Source organism: Tamandua tetradactyla, chromosome 6 (assembly GCF_023851605.1).
Source record: "Tamandua tetradactyla isolate mTamTet1 chromosome 6, mTamTet1.pri, whole genome shotgun sequence".
NCBI lineage: Eukaryota > Metazoa > Chordata > Mammalia > Pilosa > Myrmecophagidae > Tamandua > Tamandua tetradactyla.
In genome coordinates, this window is record NC_135332.1 from 1,754,463 (window position 1) to 1,769,095 (window position 14,633).

The 14,633-nt window shown below is 67.6% G+C and overlaps 1 protein-coding gene across 1 annotated transcript in view; it reads left to right on the top strand.

Annotated features, from left to right (window-relative positions):
* Positions 1–6,317: 6,317 nt before the first annotated feature.
* Positions 6,318–14,633, top strand: part of MYO15A (myosin XVA) — a 64,729-nt gene continuing 56,413 nt past the window's right edge. The window contains exons 1-7 of the mRNA XM_077163408.1: positions 6,318–7,338; positions 7,531–9,908; positions 11,566–11,648; positions 12,190–12,253; positions 12,757–12,866; positions 13,188–13,262; positions 13,835–13,925. Coding sequence (XP_077019523.1) covers positions 6,318–7,338; positions 7,531–9,908; positions 11,566–11,648; positions 12,190–12,253; positions 12,757–12,866; positions 13,188–13,262; positions 13,835–13,925 — 3,822 coding nt within the window. The remainder of the gene's footprint in view (positions 7,339–7,530; positions 9,909–11,565; positions 11,649–12,189; positions 12,254–12,756; positions 12,867–13,187; positions 13,263–13,834; positions 13,926–14,633) is intronic.

Below are 14,633 nucleotides of genomic sequence, written 5' to 3' on the forward strand. Positions count from 1 at the left end.
CCTGTGTGGGGGCAGGTAGTCAGACGATTCCTGGTCCCCAAGGCAGGGCCCCTGGCCTAGGGCGGGTGCAGCCTGTTTGCCGAGGAGTGGCTCATGCTGAGACGGCTTCTGAGCTGCCACCGCGGGTGGGCGCTGGGCCTGGCATCTCACCTTTGCAGGTGAAGAGGTGGGGGCCCAGAGGGGTGTGAGCTGCCCTCATTCGTCTGGCCTCAAAGTGCAGTGTCCTGTGGGCCGGACAGCTTCCTGAGCAGGTGAGCCTTTGGTGGGTCCCCTGGGGTCCTGGAGTGGGGCACAGGCCCCATGCCCAGCCCTCCTGGCTGTCTGCTCCCCTGTCAGCTGCTCAGGCCCCTTTCAAGAGACAAAACAGAAATAATAGGCCCCATTAAATATACATGGGGCCCCAGGCGGTCAGCGTGGTGGGTCGGCCTCCCTTGCAGCCACGAGCAGCTCACTGGGCCCCACACTTCCCCAGCCAGCCCCAGGACCCCCACTTGGAGACATGCAGGCGGGCAGCAGGCCACGGAGCCCAGGTAGGGGCCAGTCCCAGGGGTCATGAGGTCAGCAGCTGCCTCCGTGCTACGGGGGGGGGGCAGGAGGGGGCCGGGCCCAGCTGGGCTCTGTCCCTGGTTCCCCGTGAGGCCTTGCGTGACACCTACATGGTTGGGGGGGGGTCAGGACAGGGAAGTCCTCAGCGGCCTCTCCAGACAACCCCCACCCCTGGCCCTGAGGTGTGGCAGTCACCCTCCATCCTGGCTTCCAGGTGAGGCCTGTGGGCCTGGGGCAGGGGCCAGGGCTGTCCCCAGGCTGGCAGCAGAGGGCAGGAGATGGGGCAGAGGTCTGGGGGCCCTGGGTATACAGGTGGGGGCCAGCACTGGTTCCTGAGTCTTTGTGTCCCGCCATGGGTCAGGGTGCTTTGGGCATCTGTGTGTGTGTCCCTGCAGCCAAGGCGGCTCTGCCCTCTGAGCCTTCCTGTGGGGCAGGCCCCCTGTGGCTGGGAAGGTCCCTTGAGTCTGTGCCAGGCAGGCTTGGGCCTGCCCCCCATGACCCCCACGGCTCTCCTCCTGTCACCCTCCATGGACAGGGGGTGTTAGCCTCCTTCCTGCTCTCAGGGCCCCACTGACCTTCCCTCCTTCTCCAGCTTGGAGTCCACAGTTCTGCATTCCAGAAACCTCCTTGGCGAGAAACCCCAAACCTGCATCCTTCTGAGGAATGCACCTGGCCCAGCCCCAGCCCCTGTCGCCACCCCACACACACCCAGCTGCCCCTACCTGAGCCACCGAGTACACTGCTGGGAGGGCCTGCAGGCTTGGCACGTCCCCCCACCCCGCTCCCCACTCCCCACCCCTTCCTTATCATGTCGCAGAGGCCCAGCCAGAGAGTTGGACCCATCCCCCCTCCCTGTGCACCCCTCCCCCTGCTGTGGACAGAGTGTGGGCAGGCCACCTCGGGCCCTCTCACCTGGACCTGTCCTTCCATTGCCAGCCTGGGCCTCTCCCCTGGAATGATGAAAGCCCCGGCCCGCCAGCACCTCTGCTTAGCTCCCGCAGTTGCACCCCCCTGACTTGGTTTCCTCACCCTCTGTCCCAAGTAGCATCCACGGCACCCTCCAGGCCCCCTGAGCCAGTGGCCACTCTCCTTGGCCCCAGCAGGCCCAGCACCCCCTGCCTCAGCTGGCTCCTGAGACACCCCTTACCCCTCCTCCTTCCGGTATCCTTCCAGGGTGCTGCTCCCAGCCAGGCAGCAAGAGATGAGCCCCCCGGGGTCCCGGGCTCACTCGGCCTCTCCTGGACATCCCCCAGGCCCCTGGCTCTTCTCGCCCCACCCGCTGGGACCCCACAGGGCCTGCTCTCTGCCCGGCCACTCCAAATTCTTGGCCCTCGCTTGGCTGTCCCACAGTCCCCAAAAAACCTGTTTCCCACCCCAACTAATCCTGCCGCCCCCCAGCAAATGACTCCCCTGTCTGTGCCGCCACCCCGTGTCAGCCCAAGCTTCTCCCTGCTCTGCCCTCGCCCTCGGTTCCTCCCAACCCCTCCCCACAGCCACTCCCCTGGTCACAGCCCTGCCCTGGTCCCCTGTCCCTGCCTCCTTCCTGCGTCCCTTTCCGCTTCTCCCCACGCGCCTCAAGAATGCTTGGCAAGACCGTTTCCCGAGAGCACTGGGGCCATGGCCGAAGCCTGGGTGCTCTGGAGCCAGCCCGTCTGGTTCAGGTCCGCTTCCGCAGCTCGTGGAACGCCTCTGGCGCTCTGGCGCGGTCTCCCGATGTGTAAAATGGAGTAACAGCCCCTATGGCGGCGAGGGACTGCGGTGCAGGTCAAGTGAAAAGCCTATGCAAACACGCAGACGTGTGGCGGGAGCAGAGCAGGAGGGCGAGGGGGCAAGTGCAGAGGCAAGTGCGTGTCGGTTTGCACTCGGCCCTGCCCAGTGCCCTGCGCAGAGCGGGTGCCCCATAAATAAATGGGAATGCAGGGACATCATTCCCCGAACCCCCTGCGCCTGCCACGGAGACTGGGGACCCTGACAGGAAGGGAGGACCCTGACCCGCCAGGGAAGGGGCAGCCGCATGGACTGCTGGGAATGATGTCCCTACGTCCTGGGGTGGAGCCAGGACCCCAGAGACCAGGTGGGGCAGCCCAAGGCCGCTTGCCGAGCAGACAGGGCAGAGGCCTTTCTGTGGCTCCCCAGGCCCTGCGGCCCCCTGGGCTACGCCCCCACCCCGTCCTCCATCCTGGGTTCCCTCTGCCCGTGCTCCCTGACAGCCCCACCAGCCGCACACCCCACGCGGCCCCTCCTCTCCGTGGCCTCCAGACGGGGGAGCTGGGCCCGTTCCAGCAGCGCCACCTGCCCCCCCACCGCCCTGCCACCGCCTCAGCGCTGCCGCCCTTTGCAAACGGCCCGGCCCCCAGCCTGCCCTACCATGGCCTCCCGCCCCGCCTTCAAGGGTCAGGACGGAGGCCTTGGGGCCATGCTCGCGGATGTCTCTGGGGATTTTAACTTTTTATTTTGAAATAACTTGACTCTTAAAAGACAGTGGCATAAATAAAACAAAAGCAATATGGGGAACTCCAAGCCTCTTCTGCCCCACAGGTGCCCAAGTTGACCACTTATTAGCATTTTTCCAAACGTTACACTGCTCTCTCCGTCACCCTCTGTCCATCTCCCTGTCACCTGTTTTCTAAACGCCTGAGCCCAGCTTGTGTCCCTCCTCCTCAGCTCACGCGTGTGGCCCCCAGGTGCAGTCACCAAGGCCGAGAACGTGACTTTAATGGAAGGCTTCCAGTCCGTGCTCTGTCATTCCTATGTCCCAGCAGTGTCCTTTGGGGCCCTTTCTACTTCGCTACCAGGTCCAGCTCTAAGGTGACCCCTACCCCCACAGCACTTCCCACCCCTCCCACTCTTCTCACTCCTCACAGCCCCCACAGCACTTCCCCCAGCCCCTCCCCCTCCTCCCATCCCCCCAGTCCCTCCCCCTCCTCCCAGCCCCCAGTCCCTCCCCCTCCTCCCAGCCCCCAGCCCCTCCCCCTCCTCCCAGCCCCCCAGCCCCTCCCCCTCCTCCCAGCCCCCCAGCCCCTCCCCCTCCTCCCAGCCCCCAGTCCCTCCCCCTCCTCCCAGCCCCCAGTCCCTCCCCCTCCTCCCATCCCCCCAGCCCCTCCCCCTCCTCCCAGCCCCCCAGCCCCTCCCCCTCCTCCCAGCCCCCAGTCCCTCCCCCTCCTCCCATCCCCCCAGCCCCTCCCACTCCTCCCAGCCCCCCAGCCCCTCCCACTCCTCCCAGCCCCCCAGCCCCTCCCACTCCTCCCAGCCCCCAGCCCCTCTCCCTCCTCCCAGCCCCCAGCCCCTCCCACTCCTCCCAGCCCCCCAGCCCCTCCCACTCCTCCCAGCCCCCAGCCCCTCTCCCTCCTCCCAGCCCCAAGTCCCTCCCACTCCTCCCAGCCCCCCAGCCCCTCCCCCTCCTCCCATCCCCCCAGCCCCTCCCACTCCTCCCAGCCCCCAGTCCCTCCCACCCCTTCCAGCCCTACCAGCCCCACAGTGTGTCCAGGGCCAGCGATGCTGGAGGCCTCATGGCTGCCTGGGCTGGGTCCTGGGCCAGTCCTGGTGGCTTGGTGGAGGACTGGACTCTGGGTGGTCTCAGCTGAGCCCCCACCTCCTCCCACATCTGCGGCGGCTCCCTGTCCCCCAGTACGTGAGCATCTGGGGGCCGGAAGGCCCAGCGACAAAGGTAGTTCATGGCGGCCCAGGCCTGAGCTCACCTGCCTGCCCTGCCCAGGCTGTGTGACTCTGAGTCTTGGTTCCACCCCTGGGAAATAGAAATGCGAATACCCCCACCTTTTGCAGGTCTGTGAGGGTCCTAGGAGGAGCCCCTTACCTTGGAAACACGCCGCAGGAGGGCAGGGCCTCTATCAGCATCTCTGGGCTCAGGAGGAAATACTCCCCAGTCCTTTTTTTTCAATTGGGGTGAAATTGGTGCAACATAAAATTAGCCATCTTAAAGTGAATAATTTGGTAGTATTTGCTGTATCCACCTTGTTGTGCAATCATTAGCTCCGTGTAATTCCAGAGCATTCTCCTTACCTGGACAGCCGTGCCCCACCCCCTCCCCAGCCCCGGCACCCTCCGTGGAGTCACCGATCCCAGCTGCTTCGCGTCATGGACCCCCACAGCCCGCGACCCTTCACTCAGCATGGCGTCAAGGGGCTCACCCATGCTGCAGCGAGGCCCCAGCTCCGCTCCTTTGGGCGGGTGACTGATAGCCCACCCTGTGGACAGACCTGGTGGGGCCCGTGCCCTGCCCACTGCCCCCTGCCCTCTGTCCGCCCCCCCAAGCAGCAACATCCACAGACCCACAGACAGGGAAGAACAGGTGAAAGGGTGGCGTAGAAAGACGTGTTGGGAAACGGACGCCCCTTCCCTAGCCCCACGGTTTCCTGCAGGCTGCCCTCCCCACGGGGGCTCCTTCACTGCTTCCTCCAGCCCAGGGGGTGCCAGGACTGGGTGCCACTGCTCTGGCCCCACTGCCTCTGGGCGCAGCTTGAGGTGGCGAGCAGGAGGAGATGCCTGCTGGCTCGGCGGGGCCCGGGAGGGCCTCTCGCTGTCCCTGTTCCACAGCTCTCCCAGGACACAGGGTGGCGAGGGACACAGCCAGGCCCTCTGTGTGTGGGGGGGTCTCCTCTGCAAACCTCCCCCAAGCAAAGGATGGGGGTGGGCGGAGTGAACAGAGCGCCTGAACCCCAGGCAGACGGGATGGGGGAGGAAGGAAGACAGATGGCTGGGTGCCCAAGGGTCCCAGAGCCGCCCCCTCCAAGCTCCCCTCCTGTCGCCTAACGAGCCCCAGCCACCACCACCCCTATGCCGATTTGCAGACGTGAGTTGGGGGCCCCAACGCGGATGCCCTGGGAGGCCGGCTGAGGCCACAGGCCACCCTGCCTTCCCCATTCATGGGAAGCTTCCAGAACAGGCAAGTCCACCAAGACAGCCAGCACATTGGTGGTTGTGGGGGCTGGGGGGCACTGCTGATGGGGTGGGGGGCTTCCTTTGGGGGTGAAGGAAATGTTCTGGAACTGAGCCCTGCCTGTGCTCTTTCCTGCCCCTGGTGCTGCCCAGGGAGCCCCCAGGCCTGGTTCCCTGTTCGCGAAGGAGCAAGGGGCACAGCCCAGCACCAGGGGCCCCAGAGGGGATGCCGGGGCCTCACAGGGCCCTGTGGGAGCTCCCCTGACCCCCCTGCCTGGCTCTGCCTTGCAAGCGGCTGCCAGTGCTCCCCGATGCATTATTCACAGCAGTGGCCCGGCTCGCCTTTCGCAGATGCGGCCTCAGCCCTGCCTGGCCCCCTCCCCCGGCCCAGGGCCTGGGGGCACAGAGCCCTCCGCAAGCCCCTCAGGGATGGGTTCAGAGCCCCCAGCCTGGGCTCAGGGGCCCCGGCTGCATGTCCGGCCTGGGATGGATGGCCTGGGTGGTTTCGGGGTCTGGGTCCTGGCTGTGGGCCCCGGCGCCTTTCCCCACAGAGGGGTGGCCATGAGGCGAGAGATGGTGTGGGCTGAGCGAGGGGCGGTGTGCGAAGGGCGTGGCAGGCGGGGGCCGAAGTGGGCCAGGCCCCAGCCGGGTGCCCCAGGCTCCCCGGGCAGCGCCACCCGCCCGATGTCCCCCGCCGCTTGCACGTGAAACCCGAGGCGGCGGCCGCAGGGGATGAATTATGGATCGTAGGCTCCGGGCCTCCCTCGGGGGCCACTGCCGACCAGTCCCATCCGCAGCCTGCCCAAGGAGGCCGCGCATCCGTCCGCAGTCAGGGGAGACGCGCGCGTGGGCCGGGCGGGGGGCAGGCCGCCGCCATGGCGAAGGAGGAGGAGGAGGAGAAGAAGGCCAAGAAGGGCAAGAAAGGCAAGAAGGCGCCGGAGCCCGAGAAGCCGAAGCGGAGCCTGCGCGGCACGTCGCGGCTGTTCATGGGCTTCCGGGACCGCACGCCCAAGGTGTCCAAGAAGGGCCAGTTCCGCAGCGCCTCGGCCTTCCTCTGGGGCCTGCACAGCGGCCCGCACCGGACCCGGCGCCGGCGGAAGGCGCGCAACGCGCTGCGGGCCACGTCCCGGCTCCTGGCGCAGATGCGCGCGGGCAAGAAGAAACGGGCCATGCGCGGCAAGAAGCCGTCCTTCATGGTCATCCGCTTCCCGGGCCGGCGCGGCCACGGCCGGCTGCGCCCGCGCGCCCGCTCGCTCAGCAAGGCCTCCACGGCCGTCAACTGGCTCACCAAGACGTTCCTGCTGAAGAAGGCCGAGGCGGCGGGCAGCCCGCAGGCCGCCGTGGACGCCCGGCTGCGCACCCCCGACGCCCGCCAGGGCTCCCGCAAGCTGCCCTTCCCGTCGGGCGCCGAGATCCTGCGACGCGGGGACCGCCTGCGCAGCTTCCCCCGCAGCCGCAGCGTCTACATGTCCGCGGAACCCCTGGGTTTCCTGCCCTTCGAGGCCGAGGCCCCCTCACGGCCCACGGGCTCGCGCAGGTCGCTGTACGGGCTCGAGGGCTTCCAGGACCTGGGCGAGTACTACGACTACCGACGCGACGGGGACGACAGCTACGACCACCGCTCACTGCGCCGCTACGAGGGCCGGGAGCGCCCCCCGGCCTGGCCGCCCCATGGGGACCCCTATGATGTCTGGCATGCCCCCTATAGCGGGGGCTTCCTGCAGCGCCCGGGTCCCTATGGCTATGGCTACGGCTACGGCCACGGTGACCACGAACCCCCCTACGCGCCCCCCTCGGGGTATGCAGCTCCCTACGGCTACTACGACAGTTCTGGGGCTGGGCTGGCACCCCACAGCTACCACCTGGACCCCTACACACCTTACAACTTGCCCTACCCGCCCTACAACCCAGCCTCCAACCTCCCTTACGACCTGCCCTACGACCTGCCCTACGACCTGCCCTACAATACGCCCTACGACCTGCCCTATGACACGCCCTACGACCTGCCCTATGACACGCCCTACGACCTGCCCTATGACACACCCTACAACATGCCTTATGATACGCCCTACGACCTGCCCTATGACACGCCCTACGACCTGCCCTACAGCACCCCCTACAGCGCCCCATATGAGCCGCCCTATTTCAATCCCTACAGCGTCCCCTATACTGCTGACACTCTCTTTGGACCTGGGGACAGGGCTGCCCACCCCCCTCAGGTGCCCCACGTGTCCCCGGAGGACCCAGCCTTGCTGTACCCGTGGGTCCCACCGCCCACCGCATCCCCCCACAACCCGTACGCCCACCCCATGGACGACATCGTGGAGCTGGAGGAGTCTGAGGAGGCGGGTGCCGAGCCGCAGCTCCCCTCCTTCCGCCTGCCCAGTGCCGCCTTCTTCGAGCAGCAGGGCATGGACACGCCGGCCAGGTCAAAGCTCTCGCTCATCCGCAGGTTTCGCCTCTTTCCGCGGCCGCAGGTGAAGCTGTTCGGGAAGGAGAAGCTGGAAGTGCCCCTCCCGCCTTCGCTGAACATCCCGCTGCCCCTGGGGGACATGGACGAGGAGGACGAGGATGAGGAGATGGGCCTGGGGCCCTCCAGGCCCTACGCGCCCCCTTTCTGGGGCTTCCTCACACCGCGGCAGCGGAACCTGCAGCGGGCCCTGACGGCCTTCAGGGCACCCCGCGGCCCGGGATTCGTGCCCCCGTTTGGCCGCCCCCCGCCCCGGCCACCCACCTCCCTGGCCCGCTTCCTCAAGAAGACGCTGTCAGGGAAGCAGGCCGGACCAGCCTCCGCCGGCCAGGAGGTCCAAGCAGGCAGGGAGGCCGCTTACAAGCGCCTGGGCTACCAGCTGGCCGGCATGGACCCCGCGCAGCCCAGCACACCCATCGTGCTCAGGAGGGTCCAGCCGCGGGCCCACAGCCACAACGCCCGCCCGCCCACGCCCCCAGCGCCCTCCAGCCAGGCCACCCGCTGCACCCTGGGCCCCGGCCTGCCTGCCTCCCCCCACAGCTCCCTGCGCCGGCACCCACCGCCTTGGGCCGCCCCGGCCCACGCACCCCTTGCGCCCCAGGCCAGCCGGTGGGCCCTGGTGGAGCCCCCTCCTGTGAGCCCTGAGGGGTCCCCCAGCCTGCTGGGCCTGCCCCCTCCCCGAGCCTCCTTCAGGGTGTCGGGCCGGCGGGCTCCAGCCTGGGGCGTCCCCAGGCCCTCCCCACAGGCCCCATGCACTCCGGCCTGGCCACCTCGATCCTCCAGCTACCGCGCAGCCCGGGGACCCCGCTCCTCTCAGCTGGCCCCCTGCACCGGCCCCGCCTCCCAGCCACCTCACCGGCCCCGCTCACTGCGGGAGCCCCTGACCCCGCGCCAGGCTTTGGGGCCCCTAGGCGCCCCCCACGCACCGGCTCTGGCGGCGTCACGTCCACCCTCGCCCCCACCACTGCTGGGCCGCAGCCTGCGGCGCCGCTCACTGGACCTGGCCACGCCCCTGCCGCACGCCTGGAAGCGCCTCAGCGAGCCCCCCACGCGGGCCGTGAAGCCTCGGGTGCGCCCCTTCCAGCCGCCACCTGGCACGGGGTCCTGGCGGGTACACACGGCTCTCCCAGAGCACCCCGACGGCCAGCATGAGCCAGAGGACTCGGGAACCCTCTGGATGGTGCCCCGACAGGCCCCCAGCTGGGAGGTGGACATGCCTCCCCCGCCGCGTCCACCCTCCCCCTGGCCAGGGGGTGTCGGCAGCCGCCGAGGCTTCTCCAGGCCACCTGCTGTGCCCGGAAACCCCTTCCTCCAACACGGGGCCCTGAGGCCACCGCCGGACCCCCAGTTTGAGGACGCCCCCACGGACTCAGCCAGGGTCTTCCTGGGCAGACATCGCGAACCAGGGCCTGGACAGCTTCCCAAGTCGGCCAGCCCCAGCACCGAGGGGCCAGGAGAAGAGGCCACGGGGGAACCCCTGCCAGCGGCACAGCCTGAACCCCCAATGCCGAGCCCCCCGATGGAGGCCCGCCCAGAGCTCAGGGCGCTGAGGCCCAGCTTCTCATACCCCCTGGCTGCCGCCAACCGGCCATGGGCCTCGTGGCCACCGTGGCGCCGCTGGGGGACACTGTCCAGAGCCCCAGCCCCCTTGGCGCCTAAGGTGGCCCCAGGACCCCCCGCTGAGGGGAGTGAGCGGCGCCAGCCAGGCCCAGGGCGTTTTGCGGTGGTTGCACCCCGGGTGCAGAAGCTGAGCTCCTTCCCGCAGGGGGCACCCGCTGCCCCGCAGGCCCCCTGCCAGCCCGGCCAGGACCCCGAGCCCCACCCCGGGCCGCGAGCCCCGAGACCACACTGGCCCCGCCTCTGGCTGCTGGCGGAGGCCCTCTCAGTCCGGGCTCAAGCGCACGTCCTCCTCCTGTCCCGCCCTGGCCCCGGAGCCCCCCATCTGCCCCTCAGGGGCCCCGGGGAAGAGAAGGGACACGGAAGCTGGTGGAACAAGGTATGAGGCCCCGATCAGGGGGGGCCTGGGAGACGGCCCCAGGCAGGAGCCCCTGTGTGGCCTGGGGGTGCTGTCCTCTGGGCCTCAGTCTGCCCACCTGTGGCTTGGGGAGAACAGGCTCATCCTGGGAGATCCGCTAGACAAGGCTTGCCGGCCTGGGCAGCGCGGGGCTCACATGGGTGCCTCCTCCCCATTGCGGGAAGGGAACTTGTCTGTTCATCCCAGTTGGGCTCTGGGCACCCAGAAACTGGTGTCTACTCCAGACTGACCCCCAAGAATTTGGCCTCGTGTAAATGTGCAGGGCCTGCCTCGCCTCCATGCCCTGGCCCCTCCTCTGGGGGTAACACATGTCCCACAGAGTCCCCACTGCTGGGGTGCTGCCTGTGGAGTGGGGACCCTGGACCCCGGAGCGGCAGTTGCTCTCCTGGGTCTCCAGCGAGCCGGGGTCTGCCCTGGGAGGTGCCTGCCTGTACCCGACTGCTGCGCCCGTGGCCCAATGCCAGCCGATGCTGGGTGGCCTTGGCAGAGGGGGGTGGTCACCGGAGCCTCCCCCGGGACGCCGGGCAGGGCGGGGCACGCAGGCGGTGCGTCTCAGGCTGTGCAGACGGTGCCCGGAGAAGCGGGCGGCTGGGGGCGCGGCCATGGCCACGGGGGCAGCCTGGCTGCTGGGGGGCCCCTGGCCCCGCCGGCGGGTGCCCCGTGCTGTGTGGACTGCGGCACTGCGGGAGCGGGGCGCGGGGCGCCCGGGAGCGCGGGGCAAGGACACCTGGGCCCTCCTCACCCTGGAATACGTGAGTGGCTGAATTATTCAGGGCACCGGCGGCCGGCGCGCACGTGGGCAGGTGGGCAGTGGGGCCAGGTGACACACCATGCCCTACTTAGCAGCCAGAGCCCGGCCTCCAGGCAGGTGTCCCCTTTCCTCGCCGTGTCGGGGGGGCGGACAGTCCACACACATGTCCCGAGGCCAAGGACTGCCTGTCAGGCCATGACGCCTGTCCTGGGGTGCTTTGTACGCTGCAGGTGTGCACACGTGCAGGCCCACATGCCCACGGACGGGGCCACGGCTCATGTCCAGGAGTCCAAAAAGGCGTGGGAGGGCCAGGGCAGGCACAGCGGTGCACAGACACGTGGGGGTGGAAACATGCAGGCGGGAAAGGAGGTGCACATGGGGGCTCCCGGCCACGCCCTGTGGGTGCCCACAGGCCCCTCCCAAGCCCATGGCGTGCGTGGGGGCTGCGTGAGCTGCAAAGGCCTTTGCCCCGCGTGGGGCTCAGGGTTCGCTGCGTGGGGCTCGGGGTTCGCCGCGGCCGTAGGGCTGAGGCACCTGCAAGACGTCCTCCTCCCGGCCCCCCAGAGGTCCCGGGTCACAGGTGGTCACGGAGCTGTCACCTCGCACATGCGCTGGACTTGGGGGCTCAGCAGGGAGGTGTCGGCGCTGCGGGACGGCGAGCCCGAGGCTGGGGGCTTCCTGTGCGGGGAACGGGAGGGCAACGTCTGGGAGCCTGCGTGGGTGGACATTGCGGTGGACGCATGCCTGCTGCCAGCATCTGCAGGACCCCTCCCCCACCGCCAGCCTGTCTGGCCTTCCTTCCTCGACGGTGGGGGCGGGGAGGGGGCCGTGGCGCCATGCCGCCTGCCAAGCCTGCCTCTCCCGCAGATGCACTCCATCCGCAACCTGCCGCACGTGCGGTTCCGCGAGCAGCGCCAGGAGGACGGCGTGGAGGACATGACGCAACTGGAGTGAGTTGCGGAGCTGGGGAGGGGCTGCTGTGGGTCACCACACTCCCAGCTGCAGAGCCACCACCATGCGGAGGGGGGTGGTCCTCTGACCTCCTGCAACATTTTCAGAGCCTCAGTTTCCCCAACTGCACAACGGGCGTCCTGGTGTGACCCAGAGACCCAGTGCCTGAGCGGCACAGCCCTGAGTCAAGCGGGCCCACTGCTGACTGGCTGGCTGGCCTCTGGCAAGCCCCTTCCTTCTCTGTGCCTCAGTTTCCCCACCCACAAAACGGGGTCAGTGGTTTCCCTCCGTGGTTAGGAGGTGCCTGACCTGTGAGACTGGGCTGGCCAAGGCCGTCGTCCACTAGGACGGCTCGACCGGTGCACTGCCACCTGAGCCACGGCCCCTGCAAGGCAGGGCGGCCACGTGTCAGGGGACCAGACCAAGGCAAAGAGCGGCTAAGCTGCTTGCCCGGGCTCGCAGCTGGGGGTTCCAGATGCAGGACAGTGGCCCGTGCCAGCTCCGGGCTCGGCGTGACCGCCTGTCCTCCCCCCGCCCCAGGAACTTGCAGGAGGCCACCGTGCTGTCTAACCTGAAGACCAGGTTTGAGCGGAGCCTCATCTACGTGAGTGCCGGGCGGCCCTCCCATGGGGTCAGGCCTGGCCCTTCTGGTTTGGACTCTGAGGGTCCCATCCTTTGAGTATGGACAGCATAACGCCCATGTCCTAAAACACAGAGCCTTGGAACAGGGGGTGCCAGCGGCAGAGGCCCGGGTTCAGGGGCCCCAGAAATGTGTGCTCGCACTGGGGACCCAGATGAGGAGGCATACTGGGCCTGAGACCCCAGACGGGGTGGGCCAGAGAGGTGGGAGGGAGCCATCACCCCCAGAGGGACAGGGGGCCAGAGGCACAGGAGCAGGGAAGCCCGAAGTGTCCCCCCAACTCCCTCCCCACTCTGGGGCTGGGGGCTGGCCTTGGCATGAGGCAGGTGTTCCTGGGCCCGGCCGCAGCCTGGTCAGGGCCTGAAGTCCCACCTCCAGGCGTCAGGGCCAATGAAATGGGGACCCCGACCTCCAGGGGTGGGGTGTGGGGTGCAGGGAGGGCCAGGCTGAGCTCCCCCTGCCCGCAGACGTACATTGGCAGCATCCTGGTGTCAGTGAACCCGTACCGAATGTTCGGGATCTATGGGCTGGAGCAAGTACAGCAGTACAGCGGCCGGGCTCTGGGAGAGAATCCTCCGTGAGTGCCTCTGGGCCGGGGCTGTGGGGCTGCCCTGGGGGCTTCTGGGTCCCCCGAGCTTGGTGAGCCCCCGGCTGTACCCCTCAGCCCAATAGTCCCTTCCCAGGCAGGCTGCTGCCCTCTCTGAGGCCAGGCACCCCCACCCGCCAGGGGCTGGAGGCCATGGGGGGCCCAGGCCAGGATGGGCACATGCCCCAAGGGGCGAGGGCTGGAGTAGGATGGGCCACTCAGCTGAACAGAGACTCCCCCCGCCTTGCCCTGGGAGGTTGGGGAGGGTCGGGGCAGACCCGCTCCAGTGACATCCCCTAGCCTTCTCCCCAGGCACCTCTTCGCGATTGCAAATCTTGCCTTCTCCAAAATGCTTGATGCCAAACAGAGCCAGTGCATAATCATCAGGTGAGCAGTGGGCCAGGCTGTGCATGCGTGTGGCATGCATGTGCCTGTGCAGGCCTCAGGGGTGTGCACATGGTGTGTGGATGGGTGTGCTATGGGTGTGTGTTCACGGGCATGTGTGTGCATATGTGAGTGTGTGCATACATGTGAATGTGTGCTTACATGCATGTGTGTGTACGTGTGCGTGTGTGCATGGGTGTGTGCAGGAGTCATGCATGTGAGTGCACATACAAGTGAGTGTGTGCATGCGTGTGAGTGTGTGTACATGTGAGTGTGTGCATATGTGTGAGCGTGTGTGTGTACGTGTCAGTGTGTGTATGCGTGTGAGTGTGTGTGCATGCATGCATGTGAGTGTGTGTGTGAGTACATGTGAGTGTGCCTGTGGAGATGCCTGGAGAGGCTTTGGACAGCAGGCATGCAGAAGGCCACACTGCCGGGTGGCCAGGGGCAGTGGCTGGCCCTTCTGGCCGGGGCGTCTGCCCACATCCTGCCTTCCTGGTCCGGCTCCACGCGGGCTGGAGGGAGCCAGGAAGGGGCGTGACGGTGGAGTCACTCTGCCCCCTTTGCCCGGTCAGCGGAGAAAGTGGCTCTGGCAAAACCGAGGCCACAAAGCTGATTCTACGCTACCTGGCCGCCATGAACCAGAAACGGGATGTCATGCAGCAGGTGAGCATGTCCGTGCGTTGCTTGCTCTGTCCATCCACCCAGGACCCCCAGCCAAGAGCCCCTGGCCAAGCCCGCCCTGTGCACTCCCCTGGAGGCCCCACTATACCGATGGAGAAACTGAGTCCCAGAGGCCAGAGCCTTGTCAGTGTTCACGGGGAGGGGTTTGGACTTTGGGCTCTTCCTGCTGCCCGGCCCACAGATGTGCCTGGTGTGTGTGTGGGGGGGGGGCTCTTCCTGGGTTCCTCAGAGCAGCTCGGCTTCTAGTTCCTCCGGCCGGGTCAGCGTAGGGGGCATATGGTGAGAGGGTGGCGCCATCCTCCTGCTTTCCTTCCTGGATTTCCCCCCCAGCAGCCTTGGTGGTGGGAGAGGTAGGCCGGGCCTGGGCGTGGGGGCAGAGGGAAGGCCCGGCGCAGGTCGGAGAGGCTGGCTACAGCAGCTCAGATGGACAAATGTCCTCGTGCCCGTGGAAATTACATCCTGTGGGGGAGACAGATGGAAAACAAATGCATGAGTTCCTTACGTTTATGCGAAAGGATGAGAAGATATGGGGGGGGGGAAAAAGGGGGGGGAGTGGAGGTGGAGAGCTCAGTGTGGTGGTCAGGGTCGGCCCAGAGGGCATGGGGGGACGTGAACTGGGAGAGAACAGGCCGATGCAAAGGCCCTGCGTTTGTGAGCAGGCCTGGTGTGTGCAGCAACCACGGGGACCCC